We start from the raw sequence: 22454 nt of genomic DNA, 5'->3' as shown, positions 1-22454 counted from the left end.
AGTGGAACCAATATTCAAATAAGTAACAGTTGATAACATTAAAACGCAAACTGTAACTTATCTCGCTCGTAGATGTTAATACATAATTTATCTCGTAGAGGTTTGTTACATTGACTTCTACAAGCTTAAAGTTAGACCAAATCTTTTTTTCCGTATCTTTGGCATGAATAAAGCCAATTCTTCTCGAATGAATAGCAATAATTATCATACATCATGGCTAATGGCTTCTATATTGTTTAGTACTATTAAAGAAATATCTACAATTTTCTTGCATCCACTAACTAATAATTTAACTTCCAACTCGACATAGTATACTATTTAATATCGCCCGTACCATTATTAAAAGTTTAAACACATAGTGGTTGGAACACGTAAATTTAAGAGAGAAAAAAAAGAACATGAAGCTTCGTTTGAACCGTATTAATTAATAGATGCAATACAATGCAACATGCAAATTAATTAACCAACATGTGTCTCTCTATACAAAACAAAACGATTCAAATACGCCAGTATTTCTTTCCACTGGTTTGGTTAATTTATCGGAATTTCATTTTTGTAACCCTTCTACAAAAAAAAAAATGCTTAGAACATTTTAAGTATGTATTTATGTTTATTTATTAAATAGCATGAAACTATAGCAGAGACATTTTTTTTTGTAATTTTAGATTTTATTTTATAAATTCTTGAGAGGACGTCAAAAACCGTTTTCAAAAAGAAAAAAAAAAAAAAAAGGATGTAAGAGTTTATAAATCAGAAATGAAAACAATAAAAATGGTTTAAAAATATAAGCAGACGTGCACGACAATCATATATTAGTCGGTTAGGTCAACGATTCCCATGTCGCTAATTTATAATGCATTCCGTTGACAAATGCTTAAAAATGTTTCGATTACACATTCTTGAGGTCTGTTTTGCACACATAACACGTAATATACATATTTAAATAGTCTTATTGGCTTAAAAGAATTCAACTAATTAAGAATGATTCTAATTAGTTAGTTGATTTTTTCTTCGAAGTGTAAAATTTTAGAATCTTTAAGTTAAGATAACTGAAATATAAAAGTAAACAATGAAAAAATAAATCAAGGTTTTTAAAATATATGTCCATACCCAATTTTTCGTTTTTTCATTTCAGTTAATGGTAACACGTTCTAACCTTAATCTGTGTGATTAAAGTAAAGTATAAAATTGTTAATTACACTCAAAATCTATATGTAAGGGTAAGATTTTTAAAACAATATTATTTGTCGTTTTAGGCAACTTCACATATATATAAAAATTAAAATTTTCTGTTTTATCTTTAATTAATACACTATTTCACTTGATACAAATAATTAATTAGCTAAACAATTAGAAATAAAATTAAAAATTTGATTTAAAAGTTGCATCATAAATATAAAATAACAAATAATATAGAATAAAAATTTAACTTTAAAATAACAGCTAAAAAAAGTTGGAGGGTGTACAATATATTGCAATGATTTAGCTTATGTATGTGTATTTAGCAGCTTTAACTACTAACATAATTAGAACCATAAACCAAGAAGACTAGAAACAACAGGAAAGCATTGATGCAATGTTCATTTTTTATGCTTTAGTGGTCAGTAGCAATAGACATAACATTTTTATAAGCATGGTAAAAATTTACCAGTTAAGAAAAAAAAAAGTTGAGGAAATATACTTAAAATATCTCTCCAAGATGGAATAAAACTTCAAATTTGCTCTTTTATAATTATTTTAATTTCCTCCACTCCTAATTCAATTATATTGGTTTCTATCAGTGTTCAAGAAAGCGCTAGGCGGTATCTTGGCGGTAACTCAGCGTCTAGCGCTTAGAATACTTAGTCGGAACCTAAACGGTTTTAGGCGTTTACAACATAAAACATTATATATATAAAATTATATGTTAGAAAAATAGAAAAATTACAAATTATAAACAAAAATAAGAAAAATAAGAAAAATACATTTATTTAAGGTATATTAACAACATATAAGTGTTATAATTACGTATATAGATATGAAACTTAATAATTTAAATATATGTAATTAAAAATCAAAAATAAATATTAAAATAAAATTATGTAAGTTTAAGCAGTTTAAACGGTTATTTAGGCGTCTGCTAAACGCCTAGCTCGGCGCCTTTCAACACTAGTTACTATTAAAAACAAAAAAAAAACTTGTGGACAGGTGACAATTTATGAGTCAGCCAAAAATGCCACGTGTCGGAACGTGGTAGAGTGTTTTGTTTAGGTTCTCAAAAACAATAAAAAAGTTAAAAGAGAATAATAATATAGCAAAGAGTCAACTCCACAGTTCACAGATCCACCGTTGGATTAAACTTTTGGTACTCAACGGTCCAGATAATACTTAACCGGAATCACCCGGTTACCGAGGTGGTCAATACTTCTGTGTGTTTTTAAAAAAAAAAAGAATTGGGTCCATGTGATCACTTTTATTTTGATTTGTTTGTTTTTTTAAATAAAATAGTCAGCTTTTGTTTTCGTACTTTGTCGTTATTCTTTTATTGCTGTTCTCAACTACAGACTTGTAGACTATACTAATAAGATATTGTCAACGATTGTCGCTGTTACTATAACCTTTAATCTCCATTAGTGATTCTTAACTATTCCACAATTTGTGTAGATTATTAATTAGGTAAATTAAAAGTCAAGAAAGGATTTGTTTTTCTTTTACTAATTTCTCAGTCAAGACGTTTTCTAGAAGCCTATGATATGAGGTTAGATGTAAATAATACTAGTAAACACCTATGCAAATTTTCTAATTACTATTATAAAAAGAACTAGGCAACCATCATTAATATATTGTAGTTGAACAAATGTATTTGGATACAAAAGGAAGTCCGGGTCAAATGTTTATTATATATGATCTGTGAACACTTCTAACATGCATATTGTTCATATATTTATTTTTGTCAATGCACAACAAATAGTAATAATTCTAGAAAGGCATTGAAATAATATAGCATGCTGCAAACATGATTGTTTTGTATGTGTGTGCATGTAATATTTGACAAGTTGTATGTGTTGATTTGACAATAAAAGTATACAAAAACAAAACTTAGGAAAAAAAAAAAAGAACATGAATAACGCCTAAAACCTTGTCTGAATTCAAAACTAAATAAAATACAAAATAAAAGGTCAAAAAATCTCCATTCTAATATTATTTGATTTCACAACTAGTAGTTGATACGTATATTTATTTTTTCTCACAGCTAAAATTCAGCTTCATTGTTCATACAAATAAAACACAATTCATTACCTTTAATTTTAAATATGTTGACTTGAACTTGAAGACATAAATATAGCTGATAAAAGTAAAATAGATATGAGAAAAAGTATAATTTTTCTTTAATTATACTTTTAAGTTTTAACATAACGTTTTTTATTTTTTTTTAATTTCCTTGAACATATTTTTCCAAATTCAAGTTTACGCACAACGATTCCTTTATTTTAAAGACACGATTTATAAAATTCTTGCTTTACACAAAAGAGGACCCTACACACCTCAAAAACACAACAAGGAGACCAAACTTTGATTGCTTTATTCCATAGAAGTCTTCAACTTAATTTCAACCGTTAGATCAAAGAAAAAAGAAAACAACGATTTGACTAAACTCCATCATATGGACCTACTCAACCGGTCACCCGGTCACACCCAATAACCCCATATATCACGCCATTCTCTCTTCTCCCATTACACTTTCGTTCTCTTTCTTTCATTCATCAAACAAAAACAAAACTTCACATTTTTTTCTCAGATCTTCAATATTTCCTCATCATGACCGTTGATATCATGCGTATACCGAAGATGGAAGATCAAACGGCTATACAAGAAGCTGCTTCACAAGGCTTACAAAGCATGGAACACTTGATCCGTGTCCTCTCTAACCGTCCTGAAGAACGTAACGTTGACTGTTCCGAAATCACAGATTTCACCGTTTCTAAGTTCAAGAAAGTCATCTCTCTTCTTAACCGTACCGGTCACGCCCGGTTTAGACGTGGTCCGGTTCAGTCCCCTCATCCTCCTCCTTCATCTTCCTCCGCTCCTCTTCCTCCTCCACCGGCCAAAATAACGCCTCTTGCTCCGGCTCCGATTCAGATCTCTGCTCCGGTCAGTTTCGTTCAGTCAAATCAACAAAGCGTGACGTTAGATTTCACTAGACCAAGCGTGTTTGGCGCTAAAACCAAGAGCTCGGAGGTGGTTGAGTTCGCTAAGGAGAGCTTTAGCGTATCATCTAATAACTCTTCTTTCATGTCTTCCGCTATCACCGGTGACGGAAGCGTCTCTAAAGGATCTTCCATCTTTCTCGCTCCGGCGGCTCCATTGCCTTCCTCAGCTAAACCGCCTCTTGCTGGTCTTCCTTATAGAAAGAGATGCTTTGAACATGATCACTCCGAGGACTTTTCCGGCAAGATCTCTGGCTCCGGCAACGGCAAGTGCCACTGCAAGAAAAGGTATTGTTACGTCTCCACAATGAACTAATGATTGGTTTGACTACCCTCGGAGTAGTAGTTTAATTGATTTGGTTTAATACTTCCTTAACCGGTTCGGTACGGTCTAGAATCTAGACTAATCATTTGCTTTTAGTAGTAATTGATTTGGTTTAATACTTCTTAAACCGGGTTTGGTACAGTATAAACCAATTGGTCAACGTGCTTAGTTAAAGTCAACGACAGTAACTTAAACCCAAAAGCACGCCTGACAATGACTAGTTAGTGGTGCTGTCGTTTTATGTACTTAAACGAAGCTTTAAGTTATAAAAGTCTTTGTTTGACTTCTGACTTTAAACATTAAACCTGATGCACGTTCACGTTAAGTACACGTTAAATGAGTTTTAACTAATTACGATTATTAATTATTTTTAATTTTATAGCCGGAAAAATCGTATGAAGAGAACCGTGAGAGTACCGGCGATAAGTGCAAAGATCGCCGATATACCACCGGACGAGTATTCATGGAGGAAGTACGGACAAAAACCGATCAAAGGCTCACCACATCCACGGTAACTATCGTACACCATCATCGCTATATTCACCGTTGATTTTGTTTGACTTAAAGTGATATGAGATCTAACGGTTGTTTTTGTTGGTTTCAGGGGTTATTACAAGTGTAGTACATTTAGAGGATGTCCAGCGAGGAAACACGTGGAACGAGCATTGGATGATTCAACGATGTTGATTGTGACTTACGAAGGAGAACATCGCCACAACCAGTCAGCGATGCATGAGAATATGATGACTTCTCCTAGCGTGAGCGGTTTGGTATTTGGTTCGGCTTGAAGAAATTTTTAGTTTGGTAGATTTTGTAATATTTTGAGAAAATAGAGGGGTTGGTCTTGTAATTTTTTCTTTTCCTAAACAACATTAGTTTTTAGATTTGTTTTAGTCTTTTGAATGGATTTTTAATCTTACTACCACCGAGAAAGAGAATGACACTAAAATTTTTAGTACACGATATGTGTATTTTTTTGTTCTTAATTCCTCGTTTCATATAGTTTGAATGCTGTCATGTAAAAGAATGATGTTTAGTGAAGTAGATGATCGTATAAATGTGAATTTTTAGTTACTCATCAATGATATGGTTGGTAATTTGTTACCATTACTCTATTTAATCTAGTTATGATTTGTGATGATTGACTTAGTGGAGGGTTAGACTTTTAGAATGGGGTTGTTAAAGCAATGCTGACTATTATGTAGGTTTTAGAAAGTCAAAAAGAGATTTTTAATGAGTTGTTGGTGAGATATTGGATTTGGAGGTTGAAAACAATGAATTGAAGTGAATTAATGCGGATTTGAGGGTCAACGAAATCATTATGATGTTGGAAGACAAATAATTTGAGGAATAGTATTAATAAATTTTAGGATACATATTTATAGATTTGTCCAAATCCTCCTTCAACCCTAAGATACTTTAAATTCCGCAACACTCTGCCTATGGCTTTTGAAACTTTGGCAGAAAAGAATAAAAACAAGGATTCAAATTTGAGAAGTCACTTTTTCAGTGAGTTCATGACAAGTGACAACCAGAGCTGCATCAAGTTTCTAAAACGTTTTCAGCCTTGTTATAATGATGTTTCGGTTCTCCCTGTCCAGAGTCTTGAAGATGGTGGTCTATGGAATTGAGAGCCGGTTGTGAACTAGGTTGTTCCGCTGCTTCCATATATGGTAGATTGTAGCTTTGTGAGGCGATTTTCTTAAGAATAGACGGTGTTTTGGAATATTCTTTGCTGGGTCCTAATGGCTTTGCTCTATTTTTTTTCTTTCAAATGCTATGAAAATATGGATGAGGAACAACTACAACGAATATACGAACACGACGGACTTACCACTATGTAGTTACCATTACCATTATAACTATATAACTTTTTAGTTATTACTCTTTATTAACTTTTTCTTCTTTTATATATGGCCTGATATATATACATTACTAATTGGTGTTCAAAAAGAAAAAGAAAAAGAAAAAAAAATATATACTAATTTGATTGCCTGAAGATATTTTTTAATTTAACTCAACTGATATATCCATTCAATTTTTTCAACAAGTGAAAAGTGAACTGATTTAGTAGTGTGAATTGATATCCAGAAACTTTCTATTGTCCATATAATTATGACTTAGGCAAGCCATCCACGGATTTGAGTATCCAGTAAATTGGCAATATAATTGTAGGTAGCTTCCGAGGGATGAATCGAGTCAAAGAACAAAAACTCCGAGTGATTTCTACACGTTGGAGAAAAAGCATTACACATGAAGCTCGTCTCTAAATGCCCTGTTCCACAACATCCTCTCTTCGTCTCTTTAAACCCTGTTTTAGTTCCACATTAATGAACATATAGTATAATTAGTCTTCAATACTATCGCATGAGGTAACTTGCTAAACAAGAAAAGGTTCTCATAAGGTGACTTGCTGAAAGATTGTATGTATATACCGTATTTTCTAGGGTTTTGCATCATGTCCATCATTGGGTCATAGACATTGGAGTAAAGGATTTTGCTTCCTTTAAGAGATGCTTCGATCTGAGGTAATAGCTTCTGAAGTTTCTGATTGTATAAGACAGAGTCTTGGTTCTCTTGTTCCAAGCAGAACCTTAGTGCGTTGTGGAATTTAGCAGTCATTTGAATCGGTAAACAACCCATTGGTGGTAAACCCCCAACCATAAATTTTCGGCAACCTAAACTGTAAAGCTCCTACACACATACCGTAAACTATTAGCACAGACGGGTTAGAACCCTAAAGCCTATAAACTAAGCCCTAAAAATTTAATGCATTACCTGCACGAAGTTGTCAAGCTTCTTAAGGACAAAGTATTGGTAATCAGAAATGTAAGGGAACTCAAAACGCCTTGAAGGAATATCGTAATAATTTAAGATAAAATCGTTCGGACCTGCACTGATAACCACCAAGGCATTGTTTATGATCTCCATAGCTTTCTTGTCTCCTACGATACTTTTCAGACGAACAATGTAACTCTTGAACATCTTTGGCTGTTCCGAGACACTAATCGCTTGAGTTGAGAGACTGGTACGGTCATCGTAACCCGCACCAGCTGATGCAAAACAGACTCCGGTTACAATATCTTGGTCGGAGAGATTTGGTTGTAAGAAGGGAGGAACAAACTGTTTGATGTTGAGTTTTGTTGCGATTATGTCGGAGAAGGTTTTCCCATTTGTGAATCTTCCACTGGCCTTGTGGTTTGGGAGATCAATTCCATAAGGAAGGTGTTTGGCTTTGAAGATCGTTTGTGCGTGGTAGTTGTTGTTGCCTGTATCAACTGTTGAATCGCCAAAGATTAGAATCGCTGGGAATAACGGTTGCCTTGAGGTGTTTGCGGCTGCGTTGCAGGACGAGAGCAGTAGTGTTGCTATGAATAGAGTAAAGGTTTTGGTTTGAAAAGTGGACATTGTTTTTAGTTTTTGTTGTTTCTTGTGTTTTGATGAATTTATAAGGAATGTGATTGTCAATTGTTTTTTTTTTCCCTTAAAAATAAAGACAAAAGCCATGAGATTTGAATTTTATAGTCTAAATAAAGATAATAATGACTAAAAATAAAACAATATGGTCAAATGAAAAAAAAATATTTAGCGGTTTAACAATTGATAGGTGAAAAACAAAATCAAATTAAGCAAACAAACTTGACTTTGACTCTAAACTCTCTAATTGTCCTTTCTTGTTTTAGAAGAGGACCTAAGTTAATAATTAAACTACATAATTATAAGTGTACAGTTTTCTTTAGATAAATCCAAATACTTAGGGAAGTGAAACTTATCATATTGGGATGCGTCGGTCTGGTACAAAACCTTTGCCTCCAGAAGTTGCTAAAAATTCGAGATCAGGTTTCACATTTCATTTGAGCTAAGAGGCATGCGATGGTAGTTTTCACTTTTGTCTGACTGTCAAAGAGTAAAATAATTGATATCACGGGTCTGTGTACTGTCGAGTTCTCGTATTTTTGGAAGCTACACCACATGAATCTTCTCCCACTCTGGCAAAATAAGATATTCTTGTTGCCGACACCCAATGTCGGCCCTTAAATATAAGCGGGTGAGATGGTTGGGTTTGGGCCTCGAGATGTTTGCATGGTGTCAAAGTGGACGTCAACTGAATGGATTTGGTTGGATAGTAGATTTCTTTTAATGGGAGTATTTGATCTATTTAATCATATTATGAATTAGAACTTCTATTTTATTTTTCAAAATTGTTAATCTACTAGGATTTAATTTGTGGTACACCATGGAATAATTGATTAAATTTCTTTGATTTTTTAAAAAAACAACTAAAAAGGGTAGGACCTCGAAAGAACAACAACAACAAAAAATTACTCTTAAGCAAAGTGTGAAAAGGAGCAAACTGGTGGTGGTATGAACAAAACCAATCCAAGAAATAAGTCCAAATTCCAATACAGATAGGTGAGCAACATCTGTCAGTTAGCTAACTGTGAATAGTTGGTTTACTCGAGAACTGACTAATCAATGGAATGTGGCAATTAGCGAACTGTGAAAATACCGTCTATGTTACTGAAAGGATATGCAGTCAAACGACCATAACAAGACCAATGACTACACGCGTATTAGTGGAATAAGAAACAATAGCAGGATATATAGGAAATGGAGCCGCGTGGTGATGATAAGGCAAACCTAATTTACGATAAGGGAGGATGAGTAGTTGAGTACATTATCGGAGAGCAGATCAAGTGGTTCAAGCAGATCAAGTGGTTCAAACAGATCAAACAGAATAAAAGTAGATCAAATATGCATGTATTTATCCTGCATTTATCATAAAAGACAAAAAAATATGAACTGCACAAAATTCAGCAGCATAAATTTTTAAAAGTAAAAAATTTCTTAAATGGTAACTTAGTGATAAGAGGACTACATTAAAATGTGATATGCTATTTTCTGTTCTCTCGATTCAAAGCCTATTATTTACTTTAATTATGGTGCATAAATGTTGTTTTAATGATAATTTAGAAACGAACACACTAGCAAACAACAACACAGCTAATATAGCTAGTTGCCTAGTTCATATATATTCGATTTATACAAGTCAAACTACCAATTCTTGTCAATATCATCATCGTCATTCGTCAAGATTCTAAAGTCTAACAACGTAAATTATAAACACAAGGAGAGATACATTAACATTATGAGCTAAACCGATTTTTTTAATTAATTTAATAACAGGAAGACAAAAAACTACATAATACTATTTTAAAACTTGTTTCATAGTCTCCACCATTGAACACTTATTAAATAAATTGCCAGAGGTGAAGCAAAACAGGAAGATACCCTTTAGACACAACTAATAGACTTTAACTTAACCTCATTTCATAAACAAGATTATGACTTAAAGAGATAAGGTTAGAATTTATCTTATTGGTCTAATGATATCCTCCATCTTTAATTATAAGATCTATACATTTTAATTAGAGGATAAACCAATGTAATTCACTTATAATTAAAGAAGGAGGATATCATTAGACCAATAAGATAAATTTATAAGTAAAGATGGACTCATGAATGAAACAAAACCTTACACTGCTTTGAATTGCATTAAAAAAAAGGATTGGATCATACCTTTTAATTAGATAAATAATTTGATCTCATGTGCTAATAATTTGCTCTTAATACCTTTTTTTTGTTTATAACATGGATGACTCAGCAAAGTAATTTGCTAATTAATATAAAAATGAAATCCATATTCGCATTTTGAACCAGTCAAAGCTCTTGCTTCTCCACTAATCCAGCATTAACAATCTTTCTTCTAAATTTTTAATTATAATATACTATCATTAACGATATTGGTTTAAAATTCTAATTGTACTAAAAGTAAACGGGATAAGGTTTAATTTGTCCACTTGTAGTAAATAATCATTTTAGATAGTACTTATATATATATTTATCAATATAGTACTTTCCAAATAAAAACATAAAAGTAATCAATCAATACACGAATATTTTTGTAATATCTTTTGACTTTTTTAACACAAACAAAATCAGCATCTTTTTATTTCCCAAAACCAAATATAATCCATCCATCCGATCAAAAAAAAATCATATCACTGTTGAAGATTTTTTTTTATTTTCTTTTTCTCACATTTTTCTAAAAATCTCAAACATTTTTAAAATAATACTATACAATATGGATAAGGTCGAGAGAGATATGGTGTGATAGCGACCACCGAACTTTCGGTACAACGACATGCATCAGATTAAAAATGAAACGGAGACAGTAAACCGAAACGTCCGGCAAAAGTGCGAGATTTAAAACCAATGTAACTTCGCCACGTCATTAAGACCGTGTCGAAGGCGTCAAAGTCGCCGTTAGCGTGCTTTGGACTATTCTATATTTAGGAACATGTGTGTGCGCGACCTCGTAAAAACAATACGTATAATACATTTTAATACGAATACGTAATCCGTATAATTATACGATATCGTCGTTATAAATATAAAATCAAGAATTTATTCTCTCTCGATCAGTGTTGTTTTTGCATTTTCCTTTTATTTCTCTCTTCTTTTGTGTAATAATCGTTTCGAGGCAAATCAATACATAAAGAACTTAACCTGCGGCGGTTAAAGCTCTTAACCTACGCACAAATCTCCGGCGATTTTTTATGATATTCAAACCCCGTCGTCGGCTAGAGAAGAAGAGATCTTGATCATCGGGTAAGATTGTTAGATGGAGGTCATGGTGGGATCATCGTTCGGAATCGGCATGGCGGCGTACGTTAGAGATCGTGGCGGCGTTACGGCGGCGCAGGATAAGGCTGTTCAGACGGCTCTGTTTTTGGCTGATGAATCTGGACGCGGTGGATCTCAGATCGGGATCGGGTTGAGGATGAGTAAATCGCCGGAGGAATCGTCGGATAGCTCGTCGTCGTCGATCGGAGAGAGCAGTGAAAACGAGGAGGAGGAGGAGGAGGAGGAGGAAGAGGACGATGCTGTTTCGTATAGAGGAGGTGGAGGAACACTTGATTCGTTTAGTTCTTCTCTTGAAGACTCTCTTCCGATTAAGTAAGTTTTGAGTTTTGGTTTTCTTGAGTTCTTGTCTTTTCACTATGTTCTTGATTTGGTGAATCTTTAGTGATTTTGTTAAATCTTGAAACCCTTAAGTTAAAGTTTATGATTTTGAGTTTTGGATTCGTTGTAATGATTCAAAGTTAGTTCTTGGTTTTGTTTGGTCTGAATATGAATACTGATGTTTTTTTGTTTGTTTTGTTTTGTTTCAGGAGAGGGTTGTCGAATCATTATGTCGGGAAATCGAAATCGTTTGGGAATTTAATGGAAGCAGCGAGCAACAACAACGCCAAGGATTTGGAGAAATTTGAGAATCCATTTAACAAGAGGAGGAGATTGGTTATAGCTAATAAGCTTAGGATGAGAGGAAGATCTATGTCTGCTTCGAATTTTTACTCGTGGCAAAACCCTAATTCTATGCCTATACTTGCGTTACAAGAACCTAATGAAGAAGATCATCATCATAATGATGAGTATGAGGATGAGGATGAGGATGAGGATGAGGAGGATGATGATGACCGTAGGAAGATGGCGATGATGATGATGAAGAATAAGAGAGATTTGATGGCTCAGACTCGAAGCTGTTTCTGTCTAAGTAGTTTGCAAGAGGAAGATGATGGTGATGTTGATGATGAATAAATCAAAATCAAGTATAACATTGGTTTCTTTTAATACTTGGATTTTATTTGTTCTTCCCTTGTGAATTTGTTTTTTTTTCAAGAGGAAGTTTCCAGTGATAACAAAAGTGGTGGAAGATTTGATTTGTTAGGAATAATTATTATTAAATCTATTCATTAGTAGCAGCCTTAAGGAATTTTTCATAATCTACAAAAGACAATACTTCATCTTTTTTGGTGTGGATAATCTCTAGTTTTAAACAATATTAATATAACATTATGAACTGTATAAGAGGATAAGTTAGGTTGTCAAGAAAAAAATTAGGTCCCTAAAAGTTTCACATACGCAAAGGAGTGATGTTGTGCCAACTATTTTAACCTATATTTTACCCTTTTTTTTTGGTTATCGAAACTACAGTTCAATTATCTAGTTGGTTGCCGACATAAAGGAAGAATAATTCGTCGGTTAGATTTTGCAAACTCAAAACTAAAAAGAAATAGTTGTTTTGGAAGAAAAATTCGAGACCAAGGAAATATTTGTAGGATGAAATTGAAATTTATTAATTAGCGGAATAAATTTTGTTAAAAAAATCTATACTAATAAAAAGTAGGACTTATAAGCTTCTAAAGCCCTACACGTAGGATTTTAAACAATTAATAGAAATTTGACATATCACTTATTAACATTTAATACAATTTCCAGAATAATCTATATTAAAAATTAGTTTAAACAACCTATCATGATTTGACATGTCATTCATTAACATTTTTTAAATTTACAGAATTTTTTAAAAAAAGGAAAATTTTAAATTTATGAAAATCAAAGAACTAAGCACAATATCCCACATCAGCTTGAAATTTTTTAAACAATGATTCAGAATCAGTATAAATACGATTAATATGCTTCCAACAACGAATGAGCAGGAAAGCTTGATTTATCAGGCATCCAAGTTTAAAAGTTTTATTTGGTTTGATCTAGTTTTTTATCTGATCAAATTAAAACTTTAAACAGTTTCAAAAAATATTATAATATTTAAAATTTTTAAAAGTTTAAATATTATAAATATTGAAACTTTTAAAAGTTCTTAACTTTTAAAAAGTATTTAAATCTTATAAGTTTTAAATTTTAAAAGTTTAAAATATTATAAATATTAGAAAATTTTAAAAGTTTCAAATTTTATGTTTCGAAACCTTTTAAAAGTTTAAAATATTATAAATATTGATGCAAAATATAAATTCTCTTATTTATCTACATTTGTGCTTTTTATTTCTTATGAGCTGTAAAACATATTTTTGTGTATAATTTTATAGATGAGTTGATATTCTTCATTAATTTTTTATTTTTGGGTCTAAGGAAGAAGAATTGACATCGCAAGACCTTAATTTGATTTTTGAGTCAAATTTTGAGGTTTAAAGAAGAAAGATAGACGACAAATACACATATTTTATTAGATATACATAGGCATGACCAGGGCTACGGTTGTCACGGTTAAGTTTTATCTAATTTTTTTTTTTTTTATGAGATAATATTTTATTATCGTAATCAATCATATCTAATTTTTATCAAAATATATCAAATAAACCCACGCGTAGCGTGGATTCAAAACCTAGTATTCAATAAAAAATTTGTAGATTAAAAAAATATATATATTTAAAAAAGAATTTGCAGATTAATAATTGGGGAATTTCAAAAATACATTTTTTGCAATATTATTTTTCAAAAATAACCCTTTCTTTCTAATTTTAACAAAAAAGTCATTATCTTCTTTATCATTCTTGTTGAACTCCCTCATCAGATCTACAGACACAACCGGAATCCTAGTGTATCATGGATCAGCTCGTTGACTCTTTGCTCCTAGATCTCTTCTTTATCATTCTGGTTCGATCTCACTCATCAGATCTACAGGTACAACCAATTCTTGCGTTTACTTTTCATTGCACGGTCCTAATTCTTTGTTATTGCGTTTACTTTTAATGTCTGGATTATTTGAAATCCAAGTGTACCATGGATCATCTCGTCGTCTCTTTGCTCGTGCTCTCAACTCTAGTCTCTTTGCTCCCAATGGCTTCAGAGCTCTTCATTCTGGTTCACTGTCTTCAACCGTCGTCACCCTCCATGACGAGAATGGGAAGTGTGTCAATTTGTTTTATCTCATTTCTTTCTCATCCAAACCGAGCAAATCGAGCAAATCGAGCAAACCGAGCCCTTTTGGAGGACTGAGGGACACTCAGTGAAACCATGAGCGTGAGTGAATTTGATGACATTGATCTTAGTGGCAAATCATTTTGTTGTATGGGGGCTATTCAAGATCTAAGTGTTTTTGGGTTCCACTTTTCCTTCTCTTGGTAAGAGATATGCCTCATGGGCCAGCCGGCTAGATGAGTTCCTAGCGAGAGTTTTCTCTGTTCAAGTTGTATCCAAAGTCTATGGACAACAACATGCTGCAGCCAGATTGTCCAAATTTTATGCTTTTGTTGTCTTGTCTGGAGTTGGTCTGATTTGTGTTGGTTACTCTTTGGAATCATGGAAGCATGTTGCAGAAGTTGAAGCCCCGGTTGCCACCCCTGTTGAATCCCTAAATCAAAAGTTGGTTTAAAATTTGCAAATTTTCAAAATTTATCAAAATAACGCAAATAAGAATTGTTTGTCGTGGTTTTTTTTGTGTTACGGAGAGTACATGCCTATCAAAGGGATCTCGTATAAGATAATTGCAGCATACACAAAGAGTTAGTTAGTAAAGCAAATTATTCGCCCATAACAATTACATATTGAAATCTGTTAAATATTTCAACCCCATAAAGATGAAATTGAAGAAATATATGAAAAAAAATGTTTGATTAACCAGATAAATTTTTATACTTAAATGCAAAAATAAGCATTAAATGTACTCGTACAAAAAATACTCGCATCATTTTATAGAAATTTATCATTTTTTAGTCCAATCATCTTATGAGCCTTTACTAATATTGGTTTTAAAATTTATAATATTTTCACACTTCTATCAAAATCTTTAATACTTTCACACTTCGTCGTCTTTTATCACTCCAAATAATCATTTTGAACCACCCCAATTATTGTTAGTTTCGTTTACACTGTTTTAAAGTCATGGTTGATAATGTTAGTTTGTGATCCAATTCATCTTTTTAAAAAAAGTTGATGTCATAAGTTGTTCCTTTTTTTTTTTCATTTGTTTGAAGATTAAATTTTTTTCGTTAGTTCGAAGATGAAGGTTAATTGAATCACCGGAAAAAAAATTAAGAGACGAATATTTTTTTTGATTTTCATTCATTATATGTTAATTCTTAAATACTTTTTTTGATATAATTCAAATCAAATAATTTTTTTTATATTAATAGTTGGACACATATCAAACGAAATGATGAGGTTTATTTTATTATAACCGCTTATGCATGAATAGTTTTTATACGGTTTCGCTTAATCGAACCATACTATTTACTTAGTATTTATGGAGACGAAATCAGACATACAGGACGTGGCAACTAGAAGGTGAAAAATGAACAAAACTTTGAGGTGACGAAACCATTCTCCACACAACACTAAATTCCCCGTTTTCCCCCTCACTCACCGTCCCCTCGGCTACATTAAGCCCACCAGCCACCACAAACACACGACCGTCGTCAGCTCCCGTCACGGCGAAAGGCCGCCGCATCTTATCCCCTGGAAGCTTCTCACCACTCACGTACCTCCACGTATCGTCCTCCGAGAAATAAACCTTCATCGGGAAATCACCATGCTCCGATATCACAAACAGCCTACCACGGATCACGACGCTCACACCCGTCCACCCTTCTTTCATCCCACCGCTCATTTCACGCCACGTGTTTTCATCGGAGTCGTACACTTGTCCCATCGGTGGGAACATGAACGGCCACGCCCACCCTTCAGTCACGCACATCTCTTTCCCGATCACGGCTGAGTCATACTTGGCCAACACCATCGGCACTCTCTTCAAAACCGTCCACGTGTCACATTCTGGATCGTACGATTCGACCTCCGTCGTCGCTTCTCCAAAACCGTCAACACTCCCACCAACGGCCATGATTTTACCGTTAACATTCCCGGCGTTAAAGTACGTTCTCGGATTCCTCATCGGAGAAACAAACGACCAGCGATTCGTCAAAGCGGTGTACACGACGGCGGAGCGGTTAGCATCTCCGCCGCCGAGGACAAAAAGCTTCCCCTGACGTGAACTCGACGCGCAGGAGAGCGCGTGAGGAGAAGAGATTTTGGTGAAAGAGTTTGGCATAGGAGGCAAGACGAACCAACGGCCAGATGCGAGGTCTAAGGATTGCCATTGAATCTTAGCCGTTGATTTGTTGAAAGCGAAGACGAAGAGGTAAGGAGAAGAGATGGAGAGAGATTGCTTGGAGAAGAGGAAACTAGGGTTTGTGATGGTTTTGTTCCATGAAGATGAAACAGAGCGAAACAGAGCATGGTATGGGTAAGGAAGACGAAGAAGACAAAGCTCAGCAATCTCGTTTGGTAAACCTGGGATCAATGGCTGCGTTTTTGTTATTGTTTCTTCATATTCTTCGTGATCCTTAATGGTGTTAAGATTTGACCTAGTTTCTGATTCTGCCATTGTTGTTGAGATAGAGATTCAAGAAGATGAAATGGTATTGCTAAATGTGAATGAAGAATTTGTAAAGATATAAAAAAATGTTAACTATGGGAAAAAGGGATACGAATCCATGAATGTAGTTGATTGAATGATGAAGGGTCACATTCGCATAATTACGACATGGGACGGTGGATGGTTGAGAGTCTCGAGAAACTAGTGGTTACACATGAGTCCACGTTTGTGGTTTCTATGTAGAGACAAGTTTCAATATAGTTATGATTGCAGTTACTGTTTACAGACACAATTTTGTTTAGCAACATTTTTTTTAACATTGTTCTTGAAGTCGTCATGTTTGTTTGCTTATTTCTGTACCTTTTTGACTTGTGAGCCTATTTGGTTTCTTTCTAAGTCCCAATTTGATTGGGAATTTGAGTGCCATGGAGGCGAAAAAGCCTCAATGGAAACATGATTTCGGTTATGATGTTGGGACTTGAGATACAAGTATAGAAAAGACATTGAAGGTTCTTGGCCTACACAAAAAAAAAGCAGAGTTAGTGAAGATAATACGGGGAGTGTAAGGGTAATAATGGTTGAGAGTAGGCATGACATCAAGTTCCAAAATTAGCAAGCAAGAGTTTCCCTTTTAGATTGAGACATCAACTAATCTCAATACTCCCCTCTCTTCGGAGCTGTTCAGCACAATTTCGGATCTTGGATTCCTTAGCTGGTGAACATCATTTTCACGGTTACTATTTAGGATCTCGATATCGTATTTGATCAGTTTAATGCTACTGCAGGTTCAAACAAGATATCGAGCTAGTTATAGACACAGTTTCGACTTCTTCTCGGTTGCCTAAGCTTAGACATTAACAACATCCTATATGAGGTTCATCTATTACTATATTAGTCAAATCTGAGAAAAAAAATCATCCTCTATATTCACCTGAAGACTTCTCATTTCACTGTTTACAGCATTGCAACTAGTAGCTCACTCAAGAAGAGTTATCAAAGTACCTGCGGTGACACCCTCATGTTAGTTTTTACGACTCTAATCGCCAAAATGCCAGGTGAGTACAAGGAAAATGCGAAGTGCAGCAATTTTTCAGCCCTTTCTCCTATCAGTTATCATACTATTATCCCAAAACAATACAAGTCAAGTCAACTCTATCCTTTTTGGCGATTAAATAGAAACAAACACAAGAAATCTAACCCAAAAACTCTCATTTATTAAAACGGAATCAAAGTGACAAGAGTAGAGTAAAACACCCAACAGATTTATGCTCTCTACTTTGGCCTAACCCCACAAAATCTCCAAAGCAATTTCCAGCTAGGATAAGTCTCGCAAACGAAAGAGCTAATCCTTATTATAATGAAACTTAAGTAAAACGTTCCAGAAACAGGAGATCCTTTATAATTTCCTAAATCACAATATTAAAGTATACAATCCATTCATTTTTCCCTGTTTTGATCTCTGTGAGTTAAGAAAAAAAAAACAAAAAAAAAAAAGAAGATGAAGTTGAAAGGTTTACACTGTAAGCACAGGAAAGCAGGACCAATTAGAGATCAGTTCATCTGGAGAAAGAGCAAACTATCACATATGGAAACTAGTTGAAAGCAAATCTCTGGATGGCCCAGTTGTGAAGCGTAGTGTTTAGCATGCAAGTATCATGTCAAAGAACCACACACTAGAGTAGCCTCATATACATATATCCCAAAACATATTCTCTATCATAATTCAAGCATGTTGAGAAGCTGTTTCATGGGTACAAGAATTGCCTGCTTCATCAGTCATGAATTCACTGTAGCAAGATTTCGTCCAACAAGTGAGACTTGCCAGAAGATGACTCCTGTGAAGTTCTTATACGTTGATATCTTTTAACATTGACTTACAGAACAAACATGTTCTAAGTAACATCATAGCCGTTAAAGCTCATGGAATATGTAACACAACACCATCATGTATCCTATAAAGTTTTCACCCAAGTGACCACCATCAATAGGAAAAGCAAAAGGTCTCTACCAATTTTCGACAAATGACCACAGCATTTAATGCTTGGCTCGGACAAAAAGCTGAAAGTAGAATCAATTAAGGGATTTACGAAACCTTACAGCTTGCAACATCAGAGATTTTCCCTTTATAGCAACAACTTCTTGAATAGAGTTTGATCGTTTCAGTCAATTCTTTCCATATACAGAGGAACAAAACTCCAGGTAAAGTATTATAATTAAATCTGGCGAGAGTCTATGTACCAGACAGGAAACAACCAACAGTCTAAGGAACGAGGCAATGTATTGTGGACTTCGTAAGAGAGAAAATTTCCATTAAAATGAGAATGTAAAAACGGATGTCAAATTTGTAATTAAGATATGAATTCTAAACAATGCTAAAAGACTAGGTTACATATAGAGCAAACTGCAGCTATTACATGATTGACATTGTACCTTGCACCGACTTGAAAGCACAGTATCTCTGCCAAAACTGTCTCCCCAATTCCCTTATTTGCCTCGGGTTTACACACAAAGCTCGAAACTCTTTGAGTTTGCCAATTACCGCTAATCTTACAACATGGCAACCAACAACACGTATCTTTATACGGTTCTTTGAGATTAGTTCCATTTTTATAATCTACTAACTTGCTCTGAGTCTGCTGCTGCAGTCATAATGATGTGCTTGTCAGCTCAGAACTCATAACTTCATCTCTTTCTGGTTCATTATGGAACTACACACTACACAGTAAATCTTTTTGCATCCAAAAATTCGTTGTCCCCTTTTGGACAAGAGCAGGCTGAATCAGACAATATGTAACATCAACTTGCATGCATCACACCTCAAAGTCTTGTTCCTCGAAAGACCGCATGGAAATTTTCTCTCGGAGGATTGGCCAGTTTTCGCCAAGGTGCTGTGGATTTAACTCCATGGCAGTTCTAAAATCAAGCAGAGACACAGAACGATGATCTTGTGATACGTCAGAAGGCCCATTGGAATTTTGTATTTGCATACTATTACTAGGCCACACACCATTTACAATCTTGTTTTGACTCTGCTGCTTGTCTATATTTTGTTCCCCAGGATCACCATTATTGGACCGGGCTCCAACCAAATCAAAGCATGATTTCATCAGCTTCTTCAGATACACATCCAACATGCTATTCAACGTCTTAGCACACTCCATTGAAACCCCTTCAAGACCCTGTGCTACTGCAATATTCTCCATCCTTTTCTTTAGCATCTCTATATCAGGTAATCCACCACTGTCATAACAACTATTTACGTCAGCGCTGGTCGAAACAGGAACCGTTCTACGAGAGCCACCGACGCTAGCTGAACAAAAAGGAATCCCTAGAGGTGCAATCAAAGGACTCAATGATAGACTTAGCCTAGCCTGCTCTTCTTTATTTTCATCATCTCTCATAGATGATGCAGTTGCAACTTTTTCCTTATTTGGTATTATTCTCGGTTTCTCCACAGGACGAAGAAACTCACCGTCTCTTTCATCAGCACCATATCTGCCTGATCTTTGATAGTCAAATTGACTCAAATCCCCGTTTTCCATACCAACACTACTACCTCTATTGTCATCTCTACAACTTGGCTGATGCAACATATGTTCAACCTTCCCGTTTGATCCTAGTGGACTAGGCCTATCTCTGCTCTTCCTGTCACGCATTCCCGACCTAACTTTCCGTGGAGAGATGGGCAAAACGCCATTGGACCATACACCTTCATTCTGGTTATGGTTAGGTATCAAAGATCCACTTTCTTCAGGACCATCTCTTCTACTCTGATAAGCATTCGCCAAAGGTTTAGTCGAATGACCAGCTTCATGATGATCTGGTGGTGGGGACTTGGCAACAGACGCATTTCTCAAGACCGAACGGATCAACTGGTTATGTAGAGAAAGATTCTCCCTCCCTAACAACCTCGAACATGTCTTATCAAACTCACTCTTAGTAAGCTTCTGACTTAGAAACCTGCCTAGATAATAAAAATACCTTCTCGATCTTTCAACCCCAATCTTCTTCACAATTTGCCCTTTCAATTCACCCAAATCAACCCTCTGACCTTGAGACCGTTGCATAATTACTCTCACCAAAACTTACTTTTTTTGTTCTTCTTCTACAACAAAAACCAGATGTACAGTGGGGGAGAGTGCACAGACGCACTCTCTCAACTTCTATAGTCCTTCACACAAACAAATGCAAACTGATTTATGTACGACCCAGAACTAGCAATTCCCAAATCCATACAATGCAAAGGCAACAAATCTCATCTTCCTCAGAACCAAAACCCTAAAGAACATATCCACAGACCAACTCACACGAAAGCCCTCAAAGTTTCAACCTTTCTGATTCAGTATTCAAAAAACCCTAGCTTTGAGGCCACCAAATCATACCACTCTCTCTCGAAGAAGAAGAAGAAAACAGCGGAACGAAGACTCTCGCCAACTCCACGAAACTGCACCAGCAAGAAAGACCCAACATTGTCAATCCCAATTAGAAAGCAAAAAAACTTTGAAATTTTCGGAATTTAACAGAAGTAAATCGAGATCAGTGAAGTTTCAAAAGATCCAAGCTTTGGGAACAGAGCAAAGAGAAGACACGAATTGGGGTATCAAAATTCGAATTTGATAAAGAGGAAACAAGGCAATGAGAAGAGAGACACAAGCTTGTAAGCAGACAAAACAAGTGCTAGATATTGATTCGAGAGCAAAAAAGATTTGACCAGAATTTTTTCAGACAAAAGAACACAGGAGAAGAGATAGAACAAGTAAAAAAACTTCAGACCAACCTAAATGAATCTTGTTCGGTTCCTTAGTTCGTGTCTGTGTCTTCGATTGTATGAACCCAAAAATCTTGGATTCTCTATTGTGGCTTTCTCGTATTGCCGTCGGATTTGAATGTCTGAGCTTTTCGCTCTTCTTGAGTTAAAGCTTCGATCGCTGCTTATTGGGTTTCCTTAGTTTTTTCTTTTTATTTTTTTTCTTCTTCTTCTTCTTCTCTTAATCTCTTCTCTATTTCTCTCTCTGCAAACGTGTTCCATTAAAATTATTTTTTTAGTCTTAATTTTTGAATTTCTTTACTTAATAAGTAGTATTTGGCTTGATTAATTGTGTTTAAAAGAAAAAAGTTTGAATCATTTATGATATGTTGATATTGTTAACAATTGGGTTAATTCGTGATATACCTAAAAGAAAAGATTTTGATTCATTAATGATATATTGATATTGTTAGCAATAGACTTTTTTTTTTTTTTTTTTTTTCAACTAAGTACAAAATCAGCTCAAACGAGCCAATGCAAGGAAAAAAGTTTACATAGGTTACTAAATGCGAAACTGTACGGACACGATGTGCCAGCTTATCCGCTTCACCACTCTGCAAACAAGGGATTAAGATCAAAGAGAATGTGGTAAACTCATCATTGTCAGCTTCAATCTCATCCAAATAAGGCCTGAAGGCAGGCCATTCAGAGGGCGAATACACCATCTTCACCAAATCAGCACAGTCGGTCAGGAAGACGACATTCTGGTTATCTGCACCAATCATATACCTCATTGTCCATACTAGAGCCTCCACCTCGACATGAAGGGAGGAAAGACTACAACGGAGGTTGGCTGCTCCCATAGTTGGGGGTTCCCTACGGGGGACATACAATACCATCCACGACCAACATATTGGTCAGTCGTTTTCCAAGACCCATCCACAAAGCATCAATAACTTG

The 22454-nt window shown here is 34.8% G+C and overlaps 5 protein-coding genes and 1 long non-coding RNA gene across 7 annotated transcripts; 3 read left to right on the top strand and 3 right to left on the bottom strand.

Moving 5' to 3' along the window:
* Positions 1–3558: 3558 nt before the first annotated feature.
* On the top strand, positions 3559–5470 carry LOC104752097 (putative WRKY transcription factor 17). Of its 2 annotated transcripts, XM_010474164.3 has the most exons (3): positions 3559–4475; positions 4895–5023; positions 5117–5470. In XM_010474164.3, the coding sequence occupies exons 1-3, from the start codon at positions 3799–3801 to the stop codon at positions 5298–5300; spliced, it is 990 nt and encodes a 329-aa protein (XP_010472466.1). In that variant the 5' UTR covers positions 3559–3798; the 3' UTR covers positions 5301–5470. The 2 variants fall into 2 exon arrangements, with proteins under 2 accessions (XP_010472466.1, XP_087347549.1); XM_087491423.1 differs by lacking the exon at positions 5117–5470 and having other exon boundaries at positions 3707–4475; positions 4895–5027.
* Positions 5471–6515: 1045 nt separating this feature from the next.
* On the bottom strand, positions 6516–7992 carry LOC104752096 (GDSL esterase/lipase At2g24560-like). The gene is made up of 3 exons (XM_010474163.3): positions 7291–7992; positions 6948–7206; positions 6516–6823 (listed from the first exon to the last, which is right to left on the bottom strand). Exons 1-3 carry the CDS (start codon positions 7918–7920, stop codon positions 6633–6635), a joined length of 1080 nt encoding a protein of 359 aa, XP_010472465.2. The 5' UTR covers positions 7921–7992; the 3' UTR covers positions 6516–6632.
* A 2899-nt stretch (positions 7993–10891) lies between these two features.
* On the top strand, positions 10892–12280 carry LOC104752095 (protein OXIDATIVE STRESS 3 LIKE 6). The gene is made up of 2 exons (XM_010474162.3): positions 10892–11532; positions 11748–12280. Exons 1-2 carry the CDS (start codon positions 11198–11200, stop codon positions 12172–12174), a joined length of 762 nt encoding a protein of 253 aa, XP_010472464.2. The 5' UTR covers positions 10892–11197; the 3' UTR covers positions 12175–12280.
* Positions 12281–13827: 1547 nt separating this feature from the next.
* On the top strand, positions 13828–14808 carry LOC104752094 (uncharacterized). Its single transcript, XR_761892.2, has 2 exons — positions 13828–14058; positions 14152–14808. It is a non-coding gene; the product is annotated as an uncharacterized LOC104752094 (long non-coding RNA).
* A 712-nt stretch (positions 14809–15520) lies between these two features.
* Positions 15521–17205, bottom strand: LOC104752093 (F-box protein AFR). Its single transcript, XM_010474161.3, has one exon. It carries the CDS (start codon positions 16754–16756, stop codon positions 15632–15634), a length of 1125 nt encoding a protein of 374 aa, XP_010472463.1. The 5' UTR covers positions 16757–17205; the 3' UTR covers positions 15521–15631.
* A 1822-nt stretch (positions 17206–19027) lies between these two features.
* On the bottom strand, positions 19028–21797 carry LOC104752092 (uncharacterized). The gene is made up of 2 exons (XM_010474160.3): positions 21525–21797; positions 19028–21191 (listed from the first exon to the last, which is right to left on the bottom strand). Exon 2 carries the CDS (start codon positions 20812–20814, stop codon positions 19558–19560), a length of 1257 nt encoding a protein of 418 aa, XP_010472462.1. The 5' UTR covers positions 20815–21191; positions 21525–21797; the 3' UTR covers positions 19028–19557.
* Positions 21798–22454: the final 657 nt, after the last annotated feature.

The sequence above is a fragment of the Camelina sativa genome, chromosome 16 (genome assembly GCF_030686135.1).
Source record: "Camelina sativa cultivar CO46 ecotype springtype chromosome 16, ASM3068613v1".
Lineage (NCBI taxonomy): Eukaryota > Viridiplantae > Streptophyta > Magnoliopsida > Brassicales > Brassicaceae > Camelina > Camelina sativa.
Note: the sequence above shows the minus strand (reverse complement) of the source record. Positions and strands in the feature narration are given on the sequence as shown.